We start from the raw sequence: 18,480 nt of genomic DNA on the forward strand, positions 1-18,480 counted from the left end.
ATCTTCACAGGTATTATTGCAGGCGGAGTGACAGGCGGGACACTGGCTGCAATACTGACAGCAATATTAATCTACAAATGGCACAACAAAGATTTTGGAGGATACATTCTGGGCCAGCAGATCCACAGGGAAGGAGTCATTTAACTTTCCAGTCCACACTTTTTAAAAACTGTCTCACCAAGGTTGATAATGCTATTTCCCTTCCTTCAGAGCTACTGTAAATGTATTCTTGCCTCAGGGGTGCTGGGGCTGCACAGGGGATGACAATTATTCTTGCATTTAATGCAAATTTATCTGTTGTTTATTTATGATTTATTTATTGATGATAAAATATGAAGAATTGTCTTAATTTGATGACTTCTCTGTTTCGTATGTTTTACAATGCTTTGAAATTGCTTCATTTGTACCCAGGGCCATAGGCTGAGGACACTGAGGCCAGGTCCTCTGATGTAATGTTTTGTGTCATTTTTTGGAAATCGTATCCAGGGAATAGTCTGCCAGGGTAATGATCAGTAACTTAATTGAAATGCTGCTTGAGTTTGAGGGTCCTGTTCGAATGTTGGCTCACTGTAACTCTGTCATGTCTTTCTGGGACACTTGAAAAGATCAGAACCACCGTTAATGTTATAAGTAACACCAAAACGTCTGCTGTGAAATATATCTGTTGACATCCCTTGACCATTTGAAGGTGCATACTGGACTAATGGATGAATAAACTAATGAATAGTATTTCTGTTATCCTGGATACAGACCTGGTTGTACCATAAATATTTGACCCACTCTGTTGAGCAGGGAAACAACAATTAGCTAAGTAAATCAAGAGATATGAATTAAGAATCTAGGGGAAACTCATTTGAGGTTGTATATTAAATATTAATTACAATGATTAAGTAATGATAAAATCAGCTACTACAATGTAACACATTATGTTGCCTATGTACTGTATCTGCCATATAATGATTTGTACTATTTTTTTTTACTGTAGAATTAATAAATTAGCTCTATAACTATTTTAATCCTCAATGTCTTTGGTATGTTATGTGTGGTATATATTAGTATGTATGTATTAGTAATCATTGGTCAGTATTAGGTAACCCTGACCCTAGCAAATTATTTTGTGAAGACAGGGCCTTAAGATTGAGTGATAATTCAAGCTTTGCCATATAATGTGCTTTAATGTAGCAGTAATGCTGACACAGTATTAAAAACACACTTGCAGTTATATGAAATACCACAAACTGATTGTCAAACGATGAGCATAGGGCCCTAAAGCCTCCAGAGGATCTGGGACTCTGGGACAGTGGTTCAAGAAGAATTATTTCAGAAAAAGTAGCAGTAACACAGTGCAAAAATACTCCGTTAGTTTACTGTCATCATTGAATCGAGGAATGTTTGTTAAAGTAGCTCCAACATGTTTGTATCTTCAAATTACTTCAGGCTTTTCACTGGCGGAAACTCCTGTCGTTCAAAGCTGGGCCCGGTCCCGCCTCTTCCTCCCTGTCAGAGCGTTTGTTTTTATCCGCGGTGTCGCGCAGCTCGTCGTGGGGGAAGCGGTGGGCGTTCCTGCGTGTTCGTTAGCTGACTGTTGATGCTGAGAGGCTTTTCCTCGTTCACGACCAACAACTCTCCCGATGTTTCTCCCTACGCTTGTAGAGGACATGCATCATTTTAAGCCTAGTCGAGACCGACTGTACACCACCAGGTGTTGTGGATGTTGCCATGTCCGAACGGGGACCATCATCCTGGGAACATGGTACATGGTACGTAAAATGGTTGATGGAGGTTAGCACGCTAACGGAAGCTAGCACAACCAATATCAGTTGTGTTAAGTTCGTTAAAGTAGGGAATTATATCATCAGTAACAACTAGGCAACATTAACAGCTTCCGAAGATGTATCGTGATCATTATCATAAACTCTTATATGAGCTAAATGTTGCTTTTTACTATTTAAAACAGTCATTACATGTCGACTTAACGGACACAGAACGCGCTAGCATTAGCAATACCCTGTTATAATTCCGGGTTTGGATAAATGCGTCTGTCCATAACTTCTGTCTGACTGTCTCACAACCTTGTAATTGCGGTTATAAAACCGACAACAGAAACTGTTATCTATCAGTTCCTAACCATATGGGCTCTAAAAATTAAAAAAAAAAAATATGTGACTTTGGCTTGGATAGCACAGTAGCTAGCCGACCCCGGGCAGACGTGCTAACGTGACGGCTGTCAAATCACAACAGAAGAAGTTTCGTTAAGAAGAGATCCGCAGTAACATTCAATTCTATTAACATGACGCAGATTGTTGTTTAAAGGCATTTAGTTTTCAATGTTATTGCGGGTTAAATTAGGAAGCGGTATTCGTTGGCACGTTGAACCATCTGGCTGTTGGCTGCCGCTGTCCTAAGCACATTTTGTCCCTGCAGCTTCTCTAAACTCACAGCTGGATTAATCCCCTTCTCATTTCCCCACATCACATAACAGATGTTTCTGGTTTTTGTTGCGTTTTCAAATCGTGGCATGAGTTTTTTGCCAGCTGGACAATGTTTGACACCACAATTTTCACAGTGATTGTACAACTCTCTAGGTTGTTTACAATTGACATTTAAATCTGATACAACAATGACACCCAGACAAGCAGTCAGACGGGAGCAGGCTGGGCCATAAAGACCAGCTGCTACATTTAGGAGAGGCTGGTAATTTTTTTATTACTCAGAGAACTCCCATTATACTTTGATTTTTGGGAATATTTACTCTTTTCGTTTGTGTTTGTTAGTGTTGTTTAAATTCATGAGAAGAATCAAAAATCCTCTGTTTGACTAAAGACTTTAAATCTAAGCCTATAAACCTGGGTAGTTTGGGTAGTTGTGAAAACAATTGCTAAGAAAGCAGAACACAATCGCTGATAGATAATGTTACACCATACTTGCAGTGCAGGCAAGGCTCCTTCTCTGTCCGTACTGGTTTGGGCAGTGCAAGTGATGAATTCTTTTACCCACTTGTACCAAGTGTTATTAGCACTTGATTTGGTATAGTAGTGTGCGATTGACACACTTAATCTCACAGTGTTTATTTTGTCTTCACCTAAATAACCAGGATTGAATCTCACCAGAATTTTTTTTTTATCTCAACTCTCTCCCTTTTGAAGTTGTCTGAATATGTAAAGCAGTAAACACAAATGACCTCCTCACTATACAATACTTTTCTGCAGTTAAATCCTGCATGGTCAGACATTTGTTGCAGAAGGCATAGTTTTATGCTGTTGTGACTTGAATTGTTGAATATTATATAGGGTGTTGACCTTGTTGAATAGCATTACACTCACATTTTCTTCCTTTTTAAGGCATCCACTTCTCAAAAGTTAGTTTCATGTTTAAAGGGTTCTTTCTGTTAATTTCTTTAAATAACACATTACATCATTTTTACATAATAACCAATTATTCCCATGGCATACAAGTTTCATTTTCTTTCTTCCAGGTAACCATTGGTTTCACTTAATTATAATTCGTTTTCATAGTATTTAGAATTAGTTTGTTGTATAAATTTTATTTTATTTTTTCTATAATGTGCTGTATCTTGTGAATGCAGTACATTTTAGCCTGAACGATGGAGTGTCCTTAATTCCTGGAATGGTTCCTCCTCATGAATGTGTTCCCACATAATGATAAAGCTAATTTAACTAAAAGGGTGATAAATTGTTCACTGTAGTGTCTCATGCATGTCTCTGCAAGTTGATTTATGTACAATACTGACATGAACTGAAACCAGTAGCTGTTTGGAAAAGAGGTATTTAAGATAAAACATATTCCATTCTATTTTTTGAAAGTATTGTTAATTATGTTAAGGATACATCATTTTTAGTAGTTGATGTGCTAAAATATGCAAAACCGCAGCTATAGTCTTTTTTTGTAAAGCTTAAATCTCCCACTTCCTCTCCTCAGGTAGTCAACCTGTTGATGGGCATCCTGCTGACCGTAGCTGTGACCCACCCGGAGAACGTGCCCACCATCGACTTGCAGTATGAGGTCATTGACCATTACTTTGCCTCCAACAGGATGTCTGGTAAGCTGTGAAATCTGCATAAGAATTACTGTATGGGCTAAAAAAAGTGCATTGTAAAAACAATTACATTTTATTCACTCTAACACATGTTTACACTAGAGCGTTTAATTAGTCAGAAACAGAAATTTAATCTGCAACTATTTTAATAATGGATTAATCACCAATGATATTTTTATAAGGAAAAATGTCAAAACTTCCCTGGATGCAGCTTTGCCAGTGTGAGGATTTGTTTCTCTTTCTCTCTTTTATGTAATTGGAAACAGAATATCTTGGGGTTTTGGACTATCTGTTGGGTAAAGCACTACATTAGATTATGTCAATAAAGACTCTCGGAAAATGGACAGAAGATGGGCAAATGGTCTGCAGAATTAATCGATAATGAAATTGTCAGTTACACTCTTAATTTAATCAAACACAACTCATTCTGTTATGCTTAGCCTTTATATTCCACTGTGTCTTGATGATGATGATAAATTGCTCATTGAAACACCACTGAATAGATATTTTCTTCATTGGATTTTTCATTGTGTAGCCACTTTTTCTCTATAGGGCCTTTCACTAACCCAGGGGCTGCTGTTATGCTGAAGTTGAACATGTGATTCATCTTCCACAGGGAGCACAACTCCCCAGTGACTGCTAAACAAAACTACCCATGAGAACAACAGAACATTGCTGAGCTGTTTACGTGCCATCTGAAAATTTTGTTATTGGTGTGATGCCACTGGTGTCGCTCCTTTGTATTTCCTCAAGGATTTAAGTTTGTCCTAGGTGTTTGTATTTGTATGTGCCAGGGCAGGGCTGGCAGGACAGTGAGCGTTCCTTTCTTTCTAGATGGGGGTTGTTTTGTTGGTTGGCTTGGTGAAGGCGTCTTCATTTTTCTGAAATAGTGACTCAGCGGGATAGAAAGGGAAACAACCACGGTGGGTTGACCTTCCCACAGCAGGCTCATGCCAGCACACAGGGCAGTGGAGGTTGTCCACAGCCTGCAGAGACAATGTTAGCATTCAGACTAGTTAAGTTGTCATTACTCCTGACTATAAGTGTGGTTTCATCAGGCTGCACTCATTGTATCCCACAATTCAGGACATGTTTTAAAGTTATTTATCGATCAATCAATTAATTGAGAAAAGAATTGGCAGATAAGTTGCTAATGAAAATAATCTTTAGCCGCAGCCCTACTCAAAATGAATCGGTTTTAGTAATTTGGCTGGAAAAGTAGAGAATGCAAGGATGAATTTTTTGAACATTTTGAATAAAATATATATATATATATTTTTATGTACAAAGATCCATAAGGATTGATGTTTATGTTTTACACATAACAAACATGATATTTTTATCAACTATAATATCGACTCTTCATATTTATAATTTGATGGATGTCAGAGTTTAACCTTGTGTGAATTTTCATCCATTGATGTACAAATTGTTCCACTTGAGCAACTGAACAACAGAGAAGTGTCTCTGCACCGCATTGCTGCAGTAGCTTTCTCACAAGCAACATCTCTTCTGTGCAACAGGCAGAACAGTTTGAGGAAGTGAGAGACTGAGCGATGGAGGGAAAAGAGGATATGAAAGGCAGGCCTTTTAATTATCTCAGACTGAGTTTCATTGCAGCCGAGAGGGAGAGGCTTAATGCTCCCAGTTGGCCTTTAAAACAGAGTTGACTGGAAAGAGGAGCCCTGGAGGCTGTTGACTTACACTATATGCAAATTACAGTTGCCTCAAAGAGCACAAGCAAACATCCATTCATCCACACTCTATACATTTGCGTTGCGTATACAAGGCTAAAGCTGAAATAAAATTATAATAAATCTTTGCCTGCATTTGGTGATTTTGTTTGTTGTCACTTTGTCTCATACAGAGAATGCCTGTGTTGGATTTGCCATCTCTCTGCTGATGCTCACTATCAGTGCCATGATGGTGTATGGAGCCATTACTGTAAGTGTGCACTGTAGATATGGTGCCTTCTTAAAAATTCTCTTTTGACAACATGCACTTAATTTAAAGGACTGTCATGGCTTCTTATGCAAATCTGTAATCCAAAATTATGCTGCATAAAGAGTATTGCTTTCAAGTTGTATAATAATAGCACCAGAGTGAGTAACAGGAAATACCAAAGCACCCTCCTCTTTTTTCTTTTTTTTTTTAACTACAGTACATTTTAGCTGAATGTTTAAAAGAATCTTGCTGCAGTGGGGGTGTAGCGCTCAATGCTATGTTCTCACTGCCTTTCATCTTTACCTCACAGGCCTGCCTGATGGCATCAAGACTTACAGGTTTGGTAGCCTTTGACGTGGACCTGCATTGCGCTGCTAGTTGGGATGATTGCACAGCTAAATTATGGCACACATCTGCCAGCTTTGTACACTGTCCATGCCGGTTATTTATGCTTTAGCTGTGCAACTATTTGCTCCTGGACAAATGTAGCAGATACCCTTTTTAGTATAGCGTGGTGGTGCAGAGTGTGCTGGTGTAGAGTCCTAGTGAAATGCCCCTCAATGTTTATAAATGCCAAAGATATTCACTACTTTGCTACATAAAGTAGAAATGAAGAGTGAAGTAGATTTTTGTCAAGGCTGGAGTATACTGTGCTTTTGGTAGAAAAATCACCCAGAATACCTGTAGAGTTTCTTTTGAAGTGACTAAGTAAAAGGACTGCTCTGCGGATTTTTCAACCATCTCTATGTATTTGTTACATTTTAGCAAATATACACATTACAGAGTCAGCTCTTCCCATTTCTGTGGGCAAGCTGTCTTCGTTTATCCCAAACCACATCTGAAGGTGCCGTCACATCCTGAGCAGTAGGAAAAAAAGTTTTCAATCTTGGAACACTCAAGATTTAAACCAAGGAAACCAAGTTTAGATTGTTATTCTTGAGAAGCTAAGTATTTGTTGCTGCTCAGGATGTGAGTCCATCCTCAGGATTTGTAGATGTCATTAAAATGTCTAAAAGTGACTAAATATATGTTATATATTTTGTAGAGTAGTGTACTTACTTTATCTTATACATTTCCATGAATTTTCAAACGAGAAATCCGTGATTTTAATCATGGTAACGGTCCGTTTCATCTGGTCATCTGTCAATGGTGTCATATCGCCTTTGTGCATGCGTCGGCGTTATAGTTGTCTGCAAGAAGTGGTCAAAATTTACTCTTTACCTACATACATACATACATACATACATACATACATTATTTAGGTCTTAGTTGTCCTAACTATATATTTTAACTGGATGAAGGATTTTAGTCATTGGACATCTGGATCATAAGTTATCAGAGAAACAAGCTGAGCAAACGTTAGTGGCAGCTCAACTCCCAGTCCCCCCAAGACATCCTCTGCTTGCTGAAGAGTGTCAGAGAAATACTGATTTTTAACGTTAAACTGCTTTATTCAATGTTTTACTAGTTTTAATCCCCTGGTCCATTTGTTTTGGAGAGGAGGAGGAGACCTCTTTGGATAATTCCAGTAGTGCCAAAACCTCCTGAATGACAGACACTGAAGGAATCCTAACCGGGAACCTCGCGATATCACCGAACCGCGTTTTTTATTTTTGATTTGATTGCGAGATGCCATAGCGGCAGTAGTTACAAGCTGTACGCTTAATAAAAGCTACCCACATTAAATTGAAACAAATGTGTAGAGATGAGGTTGAAATAAAATGCAACATGGTTCTTTTTTATCTTAAATCAGATCACCCCAATTGGTTAGGCATTCTTCTGCACCTGTTTCTGATTTCTTGTCTCTGATTTCTTCAGCATCGTGATGGATGGCTGATCCCGTTTTTCTGCTACCAGCTGTTTGACTTTGCTCTGAGCTGCCTGGTGGCCATCAGTTCTCTCACCTACCTACCCAGGATCAAGGACTACCTGGACCAGCTGGTCAGTCCCAGCAGCCCACACTCTTGATATTACCAGACTCAATCACACTACCCCTCCTGTGTTAGTTTTACCTTAGAGAACCGTGACACAGTCTACATATTGGAGAATACAGTTTTTATAACCAATTGCCCATTGTTTCGTACGATTTTAATGTGAATCTTATGTTCTTACACATTCATTAATTGTTTCCTTCTACAAAAGGACACTGTTTTTAGAGTATGATTCCACATTTAAAGAAACTGAGGAGAACAGTGGGGGAAATGCAAATGAGCTGCTGACTATGCAGTTGTTAAGTCCCTTAAACTAATTACGAAAACAGTCAGAAGCAAACTACATTGTTTCCTCAGCCCCAAATCCCCACAGATATCATCAGTTTTTTTGCTTATTAGTTCAGTGGTAGTATTGATGGTGATGTGAGATGAATAAGTATGAAGAGGTTTTATTGATTATCTGACTTTGTCTGTTCTTTTCATCCTCAGCCGGATTTCCCGTACAAGGATAACCTCCTCTCTCTGGACTCCAGCTGCCTGCTGCTCTTTGTGTTAGTCTTCTTTGCCTTCCTGATCATCCTCAAGGTGAAACTATTGGTTATTCACAGTAAAGCCTGGTTTACTCAGTATTGGTTTATTTAATGTATGTCCTCCTAAAGCAAACAAATATAAAAAGGAATGGAATATAGTAAAATGAGAAAACTGATAGTAATTGCCTGTCTGTGCGTTCAGTAAAGGGGTGAATTCAAGACATGGTTTGCAGAGCTAGGCTATGGCTAACATTTTTCTGTGTACTAACAACACTGGAGCTGTCATATTTACATTTTTCTGGTTTATTTAACTTGTAGGAATTAAAAAAACAAGGAGTTGTGGTTTAGCAAATCGAAGGATTGAAGCTATTTACTGATGGTTTAATTACTCTAAAAATCCAAATACAATCTTATATCTGTTTTGCAGGCTTACCTGATCAACTGTGTGTGGAACTGCTACAAGTACATCAACAACAGGAACATGCCAGAGATTGCTGTCTACCCTGCCTTTGAGACCCCTCCCCAGGTACGAAATCTACCTGTGATGCCCTGTGATTGACCATTAAGGTTTTTATCAGGAGCATCTAATGTCACGATAAGGCACTGGACACAGATGCAGCAATGTGTAATGTTTAAGTGAAGCCAGCAGGTGGCATGCTGTCCACACAAAAAGGTCTGAAAAGCCACATTAGCCTATTGCTGTGGCCTAATAAAGTCATTGTGCGGAAGAGGGTTAATCCAAAAGCAGAACAGAGTCATCTATCGTAAACTGCTCATCATTTTGTCATTGTTATTGTGGGATTTTTACTTTAGTGATTATCATAAAGATTGTTTTATCACCCGGCCCTACAGTGAAGCACAAATTTTTTGTAGCGGTGTACAAACACAACCTTATGATGTGTGTGCACCCTTGTTCCTCTGCTCAGAAACATCTTTAATCTTTATCATTTTTTTCCCTTTCTCTCCAGTACATCCTGCCCACTTACGAGATGGCAATGAAGATGCCAGAGAAGGAACCTCCTCCTCCTTACATGCCTGCTTAAGCACCAGCACCAGTTGTTGCCAAAACGCACGCACGCGCGCACGCACACACACACACACACACACACACACACACACACACACACACACACACACACTTGCACACACACCCATATGCATTCCTACATTCCCTCACTAAACCTTTCTGAACACCATTACGCCCTTATCCCCTCCCCTGACCTACTGTGTATGTGTAAGGCCACTGAAGACGCTTTGTTCAACCCTACCCGGCTCGCTGTATTTCTATAGACTGTCTATAGAAGTGTGAGAGGAGGAAGGTGGGAAAGATAGAGATCTGTGTGAAATAAATGAATGAATGTGATGACTGAAAAGCAACGGAAGCTACCAGCCCATTTCCCCTCTGGCCTTTTTTATGTCTTAGTAAAAGGGATACATGTGAAAAATTTAATTAAATTGCTTGAAATGCTCTCATCAATCCAGCACCATCCTATCTATAGATTGATATATGAAGTGTTAAAAAAAATATTATGACAATCCACTTATTATAGCTCTTTATTGTTGAATTGTTACTTTTTTCCCTAATTATTAATATCTAGACTATTCGTTCTCAGTCTTGAATGGAGTCTGTAGCTCTTTTTTGTCTGTTATTTATTTAGCTTTGCTGTGGTTCAGTTCACGCACCGCCCCCACCCCCACCCCCCTGCCAACATTTTCATCACTCTCTGCTGCCCTGTGTTAGCAAAGCTAGTGATTAGTTTTCCAGCTGAGTCTGAAAGAGAGAGAAAGAAACAGCAGTGGGCACTGATGGTGGATCATTGCCTCTGCTTCCTTCTCACCTAACATCTGGAGCAAACAGTTAGTCTTGTGAACATAAGTAGTTGCATGCTTATCAAACCCCCCACACCCCATTACTTTACTGGTAATATGATTTTATCCTAGTGGAAACACATTTGACTTCAATAAACATTTCAGAACATTTATATCTCCAGTTGACTTTTGTTCATGTCAGATATGCTGAAGTAAATTCAATAAAGAGATTAATAGCAAAGTCGGTATGTGTTGTGTTGTTGACAAAAACAAATCTCAGCTCAAGCTCAAACTTTTTAGTTTGCACGGTTGTCATGGAAATAGAAATGTTCAAATGTTCATTTCTTGGCAGACTTTTCATTTATGGTGGCTGAAAAGTAGCTGTTCTGATATTAAATGGACCTTGAGATGAAATTGTTTTTTCAACTGCTGCTTCCAAGACTAAACTATGAAGATCAAATCTTCTAATGTCATTGGGAAGTGAGGATGAAAGCTGTACAAGTGTTGTCTAGCATGCACTTTAACCATAGTAATAATGTAGGTTTTTTTTTTAGCATTTACATCTTCTTTCATTAAAAAAAATGTATTATTGAGGAGTTAATTTTATTTAATATGTTAAAACCAGTCATTACAAACACTGAGGTCTTTTTGGTTTCAGAATTTCTTACATCTCTGAGTGGTACTGGGGAGGCTTTAGCTCTGTATTTCTGAAATCCTGGCTCCACCCTTGATCACAATGAGGAAATCAGCTTTTCAGAAATAAATGAGGCAATTGAAGAAAGGGGGAAAAATATCTATAAAGTTATAAAGCTCCCCCAGACTGCAGATTAGGATAGATTATTTAAATCTTTTTGTATAAAGTCCTCCACATACCATTGTTTACCGTGGCCTGCAGGTCATGTCCCACCTTTGGATTGGGTCGACAGTTTGACGTGTTGCACTGAGAGCTCCTCATATGAGGGGGCGGTCAGACCCCTGCTGAGCTGAACAGGACCCTCAGAGACAGAGCGCAGACACTGGACAGACCACCAGAGGACTCTGTGTGCAGATATGATGAAGTCTTTCCCCTGGAGCCTCTTGTACTGTGCTTCCCTGCTGCTGTCTGATGTACTGGGCACATATCACCTCAATGCAGGAGATCCTCACCTGATAGCTGCACAAAGCTACGCTCAAACCAGGAATAATGGTCGACCACCACTCAGGACCCTGAATCCAGCAAGTAAGTTTTACTGAAGTCTCTAAAATACTTTTTTACTCTTGCTGAAAGACAGTTTCAGCCAGTAGCTTCTGGTACTGGTGGAAGAAATTAAGTAAACTGATCACAGTAAAAAAAACAAAAAAACACCAGTGCTGAAAAGTAAAGTACATTTACTCAAGTATTGTACTTAGGTAATTACAGGTGCTTGTAATTTACTTGAGTATTTCTATCCTACAGCATTCTTCTGCTCCACAGAGAGAAATACTCTCTTCACTTAACTAATTTTATTTTCATTTAAGATTTTACAGTGAAAAGGATTATTATAAGTTTAAATACACTGCTAAAAATGAGCTAGTTGGGACCCCTCGTCAAGTTTCAGACATGTATGCCATCCAATAAATTATCCAATATTTCACAAAAAAGCTCAAATTAGATTAAAGACAAAATTAATACAAATTTGTGTAGCAGTACATTAATCATCTTCCGACCCCTCAGATTTATGGTGTGTCCCTGTGGAAGGGCTCGATCCTTACATCGAGGTCAACTGGAAGAAGTAGCTCCACCTCAATCATCTGCAACAATAAAATTCTACTTGTGCATCAATCAGTATTAACAATAATGTTCTATGTAGTAATATATCAGTCACAGAGGTTTGATTTTTCTGCAGAACGAGTACTTTTACTCGTATTATACTCGTACTATACTTCTGTACTTTGACTTGAGTGCAGAACCTTTACTTGTTTTGCTACTATAACCTGTGTAACATATAAAACATATGACTTCACTGCTGAAAAACACTATGATGAGTAAAATTTCTGCTTTCAAAATTGTGCTTAAGTAAAGTTCAAAGGTTCAGCAAAGTAAAAAGTACCCTTAATGCAGAAGAATGTCCCTGTCAGTATTTATTAGTTTACAGTATACTAAAGTATATGATATATTTACAGCATGTTTAAGCAGCATTTTAATGCAATATCACAGTGGTGCGTACTTTAACCTCTTTATGTACTGTTTGCTGGTTTAATTTACAACAATGCATCATATTTAATGAACTCATCATTGGTTTTGCATATAAAATATTATCCTGAAAAGTAACTGTAATTGCCAAGTAATTGAAGTTGAGTTAAAAGTTCAACATTTCCCTCTTTAATGTAGTTAAGTTGAATTATAAGGTAGAAGTACTAAAGCAAAGGAAAAGCAGCTGAAAACTGTTCTTGAGTAAATGTACTTTCTTATATTTAAACACTGCTTTCTAGCCACATTATACGTGTTGAAGTCTCTTGTCAAAAGTTTGTTTCCATAAGAATAATGCAAATTGTTTTGGAATGTAAGTCAGTCAGTTTTTGCTGATTACACTTTTAGACAGTTACTTTTGGATGTTAATATTAAAGCCTTGTAAGACCAGATATTTCATCTTTCAATAATTTAATCTAACCAACATTATAACAACAAGATTTTATACTTTTCTCAAGCACAACATGCATGAAATCTAAATTCTCGACTGGGGGTTTCACAAGCACTGTACAGTACAATTGAAACCAACCAGGTGGCTGAATGTACACTCATGCTTTAACTAATCATTTGTCTGTGCTCCCAAGAAAGCAAAAGTGAATGTTGTATATTTCACAACAACTTTCTACACAGAGTCATCTTACACAGCTTTCCTGTTTGTCGTCTTTCAACCTACTAATGATCTCTATCACTTTTCCTTTCTGGTGGCCCTGTAGTTCACAGAAGTGACTACACGTATAGAGGAGGGTATCACTACCACTACCAGCCACCAAGGATCCCTCCACCGGTAGTGTATCGACCTATTCCTCTATCTCCACCAGTGACTTACCACAGACCCTCCGTCCCCATGCCACCCTATCACCACAGGTTCACAGGGCCACAAACGCACCACATATACAAAGGTCTATCTCCACCTGTAGCTTACCATCAACATCAAAGGGTCAAAGGCCCGTTTCATTACAAAGTAAAAGGTCCGTGCCCAATAAAGTCAGACCCCACAGTACCAACAGCACCTGTGGTACACCTTCCTACCATCATCTCAACTCTACCAGAGCCGACACTGCCGCCAACTCTCCCAGCAACTACAGCGGCACCGCTGACAACCATCATCCCAGTGGTGGTGACCACAGAGCCGCCAGTGGAGACCGCCGCTCCTGTGACGCTACCGGTCAGTACCCAAAGCGGCCCCATCACCACCGTCAGTCCTGTGGAGACAGGTAGAATATTACCAGTCAGGTTTTGCTTCCCAACATAAACCAATGCTCCTAAATGCTTTCCAGGTCAGATCTCTTTGAGCTTCTGTCCTACCAACCAGCATGTAACTATGTGATACTTAATATGCTAGATACTTCCTGGTTAATTAAAGGTTAAATAACAAAAAAAGAAAAAGAAGACAGGCATGAGAGTGGATAAATATGTTGATAAGGGTATTTCCCAAAATGTTGAATTGCTTTAAAGCAGAAAGCCCAATAATCAGACTGAATGTCTGTTTTGATCACTTCATTATTCATCCTTTAATTTCTGCAGCTACAAAAGAAGGCCACTTTGAAACAGGTATTTGAAGCATCAACTAAAACTGATTTCATAGAAGCAGAGTTAGAATTTTAGTCGTATTTAATTTGAAAAAGCAGAGGGAATCTGATGTTTAGCTACAGATATGTAGTTTAGTGTAGCCTACTGTATGTGTAAGTGATTGGTCAGGTAGGGCTCCTAACACTCCATCTCCATCTTTAGGTGTGATGTCACTTTTTATGTGTGGGCATCAAGCATCCTTTTCATTCAGGGAAATGAGATGAAAGGATAAGATCAACGAGAAGTCCCTAATGGACTGTTGAAACCCTGAAATGATGCACAGTATGTCTTAAGGCATACTACATCGTTTCACCAGGACCCTTTATCTCACCTCTGTGGTGATGCACAAAAATGGGTAGGAATGGGTATTGTGCATCCCAAAGTTGTCTGTTTTTGATTATTAACTGTATCTCTCTCACAGTGAAAGTTCAACCAAAAAGCTTACATGTTTCTGTCTGAATGATGAACTGGGTTTTGAGTGTTAAATGGACTTAATCCTGCCGTGGTTTGGTTAATCACCAGAGACAGACTCTCAGTGCAGGAGCCGTCCCCTGGACCTGGTCTTCATCATCGACAGCTCTCGCAGCGTGCGTCCTGGTGAGTTTGAGAAGGTCAAGATCTTCCTGGCCGACATGGTCGACACTTTGGTCGTGGGCTCAGAGGCCACCAGAGTGGCTGTGGTCAACTACGCCAGCACGGTCAAGATCGAGTTCTTGCTCAAAGACCACTTCAACAAGCCAGACATGAAGAAAGCCATCTCCCGCATCGAGCCCTTGGCGGCTGGCACCATGACCGGCCTCGCCATCAAAACTGCCGTGAACGAAGCTTTCACTGAGCAGTCTGGAGCCCGACCTCGCTCAAGGAACATCTCCAAGGTGGCCATCATTGTGACGGACGGGAGACCTCAAGACCAGGTGGAGGAAGTGTCTGCAACAGCCCGGGCCTCAGGCATCGAGATCTACGCTGTTGGGGTGGACCGTGCAGACATGCGCTCCCTGCAGCTGATGGCCAGCATCCCTCTGGAGGACCACGTCTTCTATGTGGAGACGTACGGCGTTATTGAGAAGCTCACCTCCAAGTTCAGGGAGACCCTGTGCGGTAGGACAAAGAGGAGCAAGACGTTTTCCCACCATTAACCCTAGTTCTAGTTCCTTTGTAAGGGGCACCTACAGTCTTCAGGGGGTTTTGTTTCAGTTTGCGGATCATTTACTTTGCTATTGTTGAATTATAAACTTTGAAATCAGCAGATGCTCTCAACCCCCACATGGACTGCAGATGTCGGCACTAGAACCTGCCTGTAGCTGCTAAGTTAAACCCATGCAAAGTCTTGGGGCCATATAGCCCTACACTTTCAGCTTCTTTTTTAAAAAAAGCAAAAATTGTACATGGTGATCATTAGTAATTTGTTTCGCAATCAATGCATTATTGTAGATTGCTTCCACCTTACTCCTTTTTATGTGAAATGATTTAGATGTGCAGTAGAACCTCACTTTTCCAAACAACTCAGCAGTAGAAATCCAGATTAATGCAACAAAATAACTGAAATACATTGTAATATGGACATGGATCAAATGTTAGTAATTGTAAACAATTTGCTAATACAACTGTTTTTTGTCAATAATTTTCATTTACTGATATTATAGTATATATATATAAGATTTGAACAAGTGAGATTCTGCTGTGAACTTGAAATTTTTCCATGTCACTGTCTGATGTTTGTCTTGTCCCCCTCGTTTATGAAATCATGTGTCTGTGTAACTGTCACAACTGTTGCACTTCAGGGTCCTGTGATTTTACCTGTGTTGTCCAACACACAGTGAAACTAAGCTCTTCAAATGACCTTGGCTTAGATGAGGTGAAGGTGTTTTCCACCACAAGTGACATGTGGTCAAGTACAAACACTTTAGAGAAGCTTGCAAATATGAATTTTGGAAGAAAAACACACACACACACACACACACACACACACACACACACACACACAAATGTCTATTTTAATCATTTTTGTCAGCATATGTCCTCCATTAAAAAAAGATGTAGGCTACATTTTAACCATCAACTGGTTTGGTGGATTTTTGCACTCTGCAGAGTAACCTACCTATATAATGTAGCTACTGTACACTAGCACATGAAACCGTTCCCATGCTCCCGCCTTGACAGCTCCATCCCCTAATCCCGGTTTATTCTAGGTCTGGACCCCTGTGCCATTGGACATGACTGCGAACACATATGTGTCAACAGCAACGCCTCCTATTACTGCAAGTGCCGGAATGGTTATATCTTGAACGCGGACAAGAAAACATGTTCCCTGAAACGTAAGAGCACACCGTATGGATTTCTGCAGTAAATATGAAAGTCCTTGCTGTGATACTAATGCAGTCTAAGACTGTGAGAGAGTGTGTAAAGAGTATTGTGCAGTATGTGTTTGCTTCTAAGCAATATCACAACCAGCTGAGCATTATCCCTGATTCTATTATTCAGTGCTGAATGTGACATTTGTTGGACAATTATCAGGTAATATTATAGAATTGTTTCACTACAACTGTATTTTTGTTGTGGCACAATGACAATGGTAAATTAATAATGTAGATTATTTTTGGAAAGTGTGTCTATTTAAATGTGTGTGTGTGTGTTCATTTCATCTTTGGTTCTTGTTCTTGCCCAGCAGCCTGGTTGGAAAAAGTAGAGTGGGTGGTGTTGTGTGTGCTTTTTCACTCCCCGCATGATCTGTTACACTGATGTGAAATTCGCTTTCTCCTGGCAAAGAGGTGAAGGTGGAGGTGGTGGAGGATCCCTGTAAATGTGAAGCCAGACTGGCTTTCCAGAAGCAGACGCAGGCGGCCATCCAGCAGCTCACAGCCAAGCATATCCTTTCTGTTGGTTCAGATGGAAGACACTTTATTATAAACAGTCCCCGCAGCACATTTCACTGAGCTGGCAGCAGCTGGTTATTTCTACACTGCTGGGATTGTTATTGGAATATGAATTAACACTGTGTCTTGTCTATTTTTAACAGGGCAATATGACCAGCATTTCTCATTCTGTTTTCGTCCTTTAGCTGTCCCTGTAAATGTGTTTGCAAATGAGTTTCCTTGACTGACCTCACTAGCCGATGTGTCTGGGAGAATAGAGCGTCTGGAGAACATGGTGGGCCGTGCTTAAAGCTGGACACAGTGGTAAGTGTTGGAAGCTTTTTCTTCTGGGATGATTGGTGATAAAAAAATAAAAAAAAAGAATTAAAAAAAAACTCCCACCCACCTCACAGTTTGACCTCGTGTTTATTTACTCTCTGCAGAGGCAGCTAACCGGTTTGTTTCCTGTCAGCAGCAGAGCCATGGACTTACTGCAACATAGACATCTGCTTCCTGTCATCTGCCTCCACCCATAACTACTGCACGTACTTCAACCACAGGCCAAGTGAAGCTGTGATTCATACACCAGTATCCCTCAAATTACTGACTGCTGCAACAATATCCACAGTTGATCTGGGATTTTTTTATGAACAGTGAATGCAATGTTTTGAAACTGCTGTAAAAGCTACTTATAATATTTTTTCTTAACACTAATATGATCATGGTGTGATGTTAAATAACCAAAGAAAATGAGTACTATTTTCATTGTTATCCTGTACTGTATTACGTATGTCTTGTGTCCAGTTTGTACAAAGATGCATATTGTATATAGTAGTTATTTGTGAAAATGTCTCATTGGATTTATGAAGTGATTTGATTTTAATAGAACAGCAAAAGGTTTCTTACATGAAGTGTTTTTTGCATATTTTCTTCATTATATACTCTCTGTTACGAAGGTTATATATATATGTGTTTGTCATCATCTATCATATGAGATGACATGTAATGTTTGCTAAGATTTATAAATATAATAAAAGAGACAAATTGGACAATAAAGTAATCATACAGGAGTTGCACTTTTTCCCCCTTATAACCTGGAGAGTGACACTGACAATATTATAAGTCAAATCACACTTTCAGAATCTTGTGAGGTTGACAAGTGAGACAATGAGATAAAATGAAAACACTCATCCTGGATTACATGCATACATCATGTCCTGTGAATCCATGGTGCCTCGGCAGACTGTGACAGACAGTGAAATATACTATATAGAAAGGTAAGGACAAACAGTAAATACAATATATGGGTATTACTTAAAAATACAGATAAATAGTATCAAAATCATGGTTTAAATTCATGAAAACATTAAGGATTATAATTTTAAACTTTACCTGTCAGGATTACGGTCCTATATGCTCCTATTTATTTAAATAGTTTAATACGTTAACTATTAACAAGTAATATAAACATTATTTAACTCCTGATCAACTCACTTTGAACCCCTTATATTGAGTTATGATAAGTTTGGATCATTCAAGTTGGACTTATTATGATAAATGTGACACTGTACCTTTATAC

The 18,480-nt window shown here is 39.2% G+C and overlaps 2 protein-coding genes across 2 annotated transcripts; both read left to right on the forward strand.

The window, feature by feature from the left end:
• Nucleotides 1–1,534: 1,534 nt before the first annotated feature.
• laptm4a (lysosomal protein transmembrane 4 alpha) lies at nt 1,535–10,515 on the forward strand. The gene is made up of 7 exons (XM_022738011.1): nt 1,535–1,760; nt 3,940–4,060; nt 5,925–6,001; nt 7,820–7,942; nt 8,422–8,517; nt 8,890–8,988; nt 9,431–10,515. The coding sequence occupies exons 1-7, from the start codon at nt 1,632–1,634 to the stop codon at nt 9,503–9,505; spliced, it is 720 nt and encodes a 239-aa protein (XP_022593732.1). The 5' UTR covers nt 1,535–1,631; the 3' UTR covers nt 9,506–10,515.
• Nucleotides 10,516–11,324: 809 nt separating this feature from the next.
• On the forward strand, nt 11,325–17,779 carry LOC111216352 (matrilin-3-like). Its single transcript, XM_022737854.1, has 6 exons — nt 11,325–11,490; nt 14,572–15,147; nt 16,239–16,364; nt 16,816–16,914; nt 17,156–17,225; nt 17,345–17,779. Exons 1-5 carry the CDS (start codon nt 11,325–11,327, stop codon nt 17,209–17,211), a joined length of 1,023 nt encoding a protein of 340 aa, XP_022593575.1. The 3' UTR covers nt 17,212–17,225; nt 17,345–17,779.
• The last annotated feature ends 701 nt before the right edge of the window (nt 17,780–18,480 follow it).

The sequence above is a fragment of the Seriola dumerili genome, unplaced genomic scaffold, assembly GCF_002260705.1.
Source record: "Seriola dumerili isolate Sdu_G_001 unplaced genomic scaffold, Sdu_1.0 BDQW01000025.1, whole genome shotgun sequence".
Taxonomy (NCBI): Eukaryota; Metazoa; Chordata; class Actinopteri; order Carangiformes; family Carangidae; genus Seriola; species Seriola dumerili.

Coding starts and splice junctions, on each gene's coding strand:
- LOC111216352 (XM_022737854.1), top strand. CDS start 11,325: ATGAAGTCTTTCCCCTGGAGCCTCTTGTACTGTGCTTCCCTGCTGCTG. Junction 11,491..14,571: donor CAGGACCCTGAATCCAGCAA/GTAAGTTTTACT, acceptor GTTAATCACCAG/AGACAGACTCTCAGTGCAGG. Junction 16,365..16,815: donor GAAAACATGTTCCCTGAAAC/GTAAGAGCACAC, acceptor CTCCTGGCAAAG/AGGTGAAGGTGGAGGTGGTG.
- laptm4a (XM_022738011.1), top strand. CDS start 1,632: ATGTTTCTCCCTACGCTTGTAGAGGACATGCATCATTTTAAGCCTAGT. Junction 6,002..7,819: donor TGGTGTATGGAGCCATTACT/GTAAGTGTGCAC, acceptor TGATTTCTTCAG/CATCGTGATGGATGGCTGAT. Junction 8,989..9,430: donor CCTTTGAGACCCCTCCCCAG/GTACGAAATCTA, acceptor CTTTCTCTCCAG/TACATCCTGCCCACTTACGA.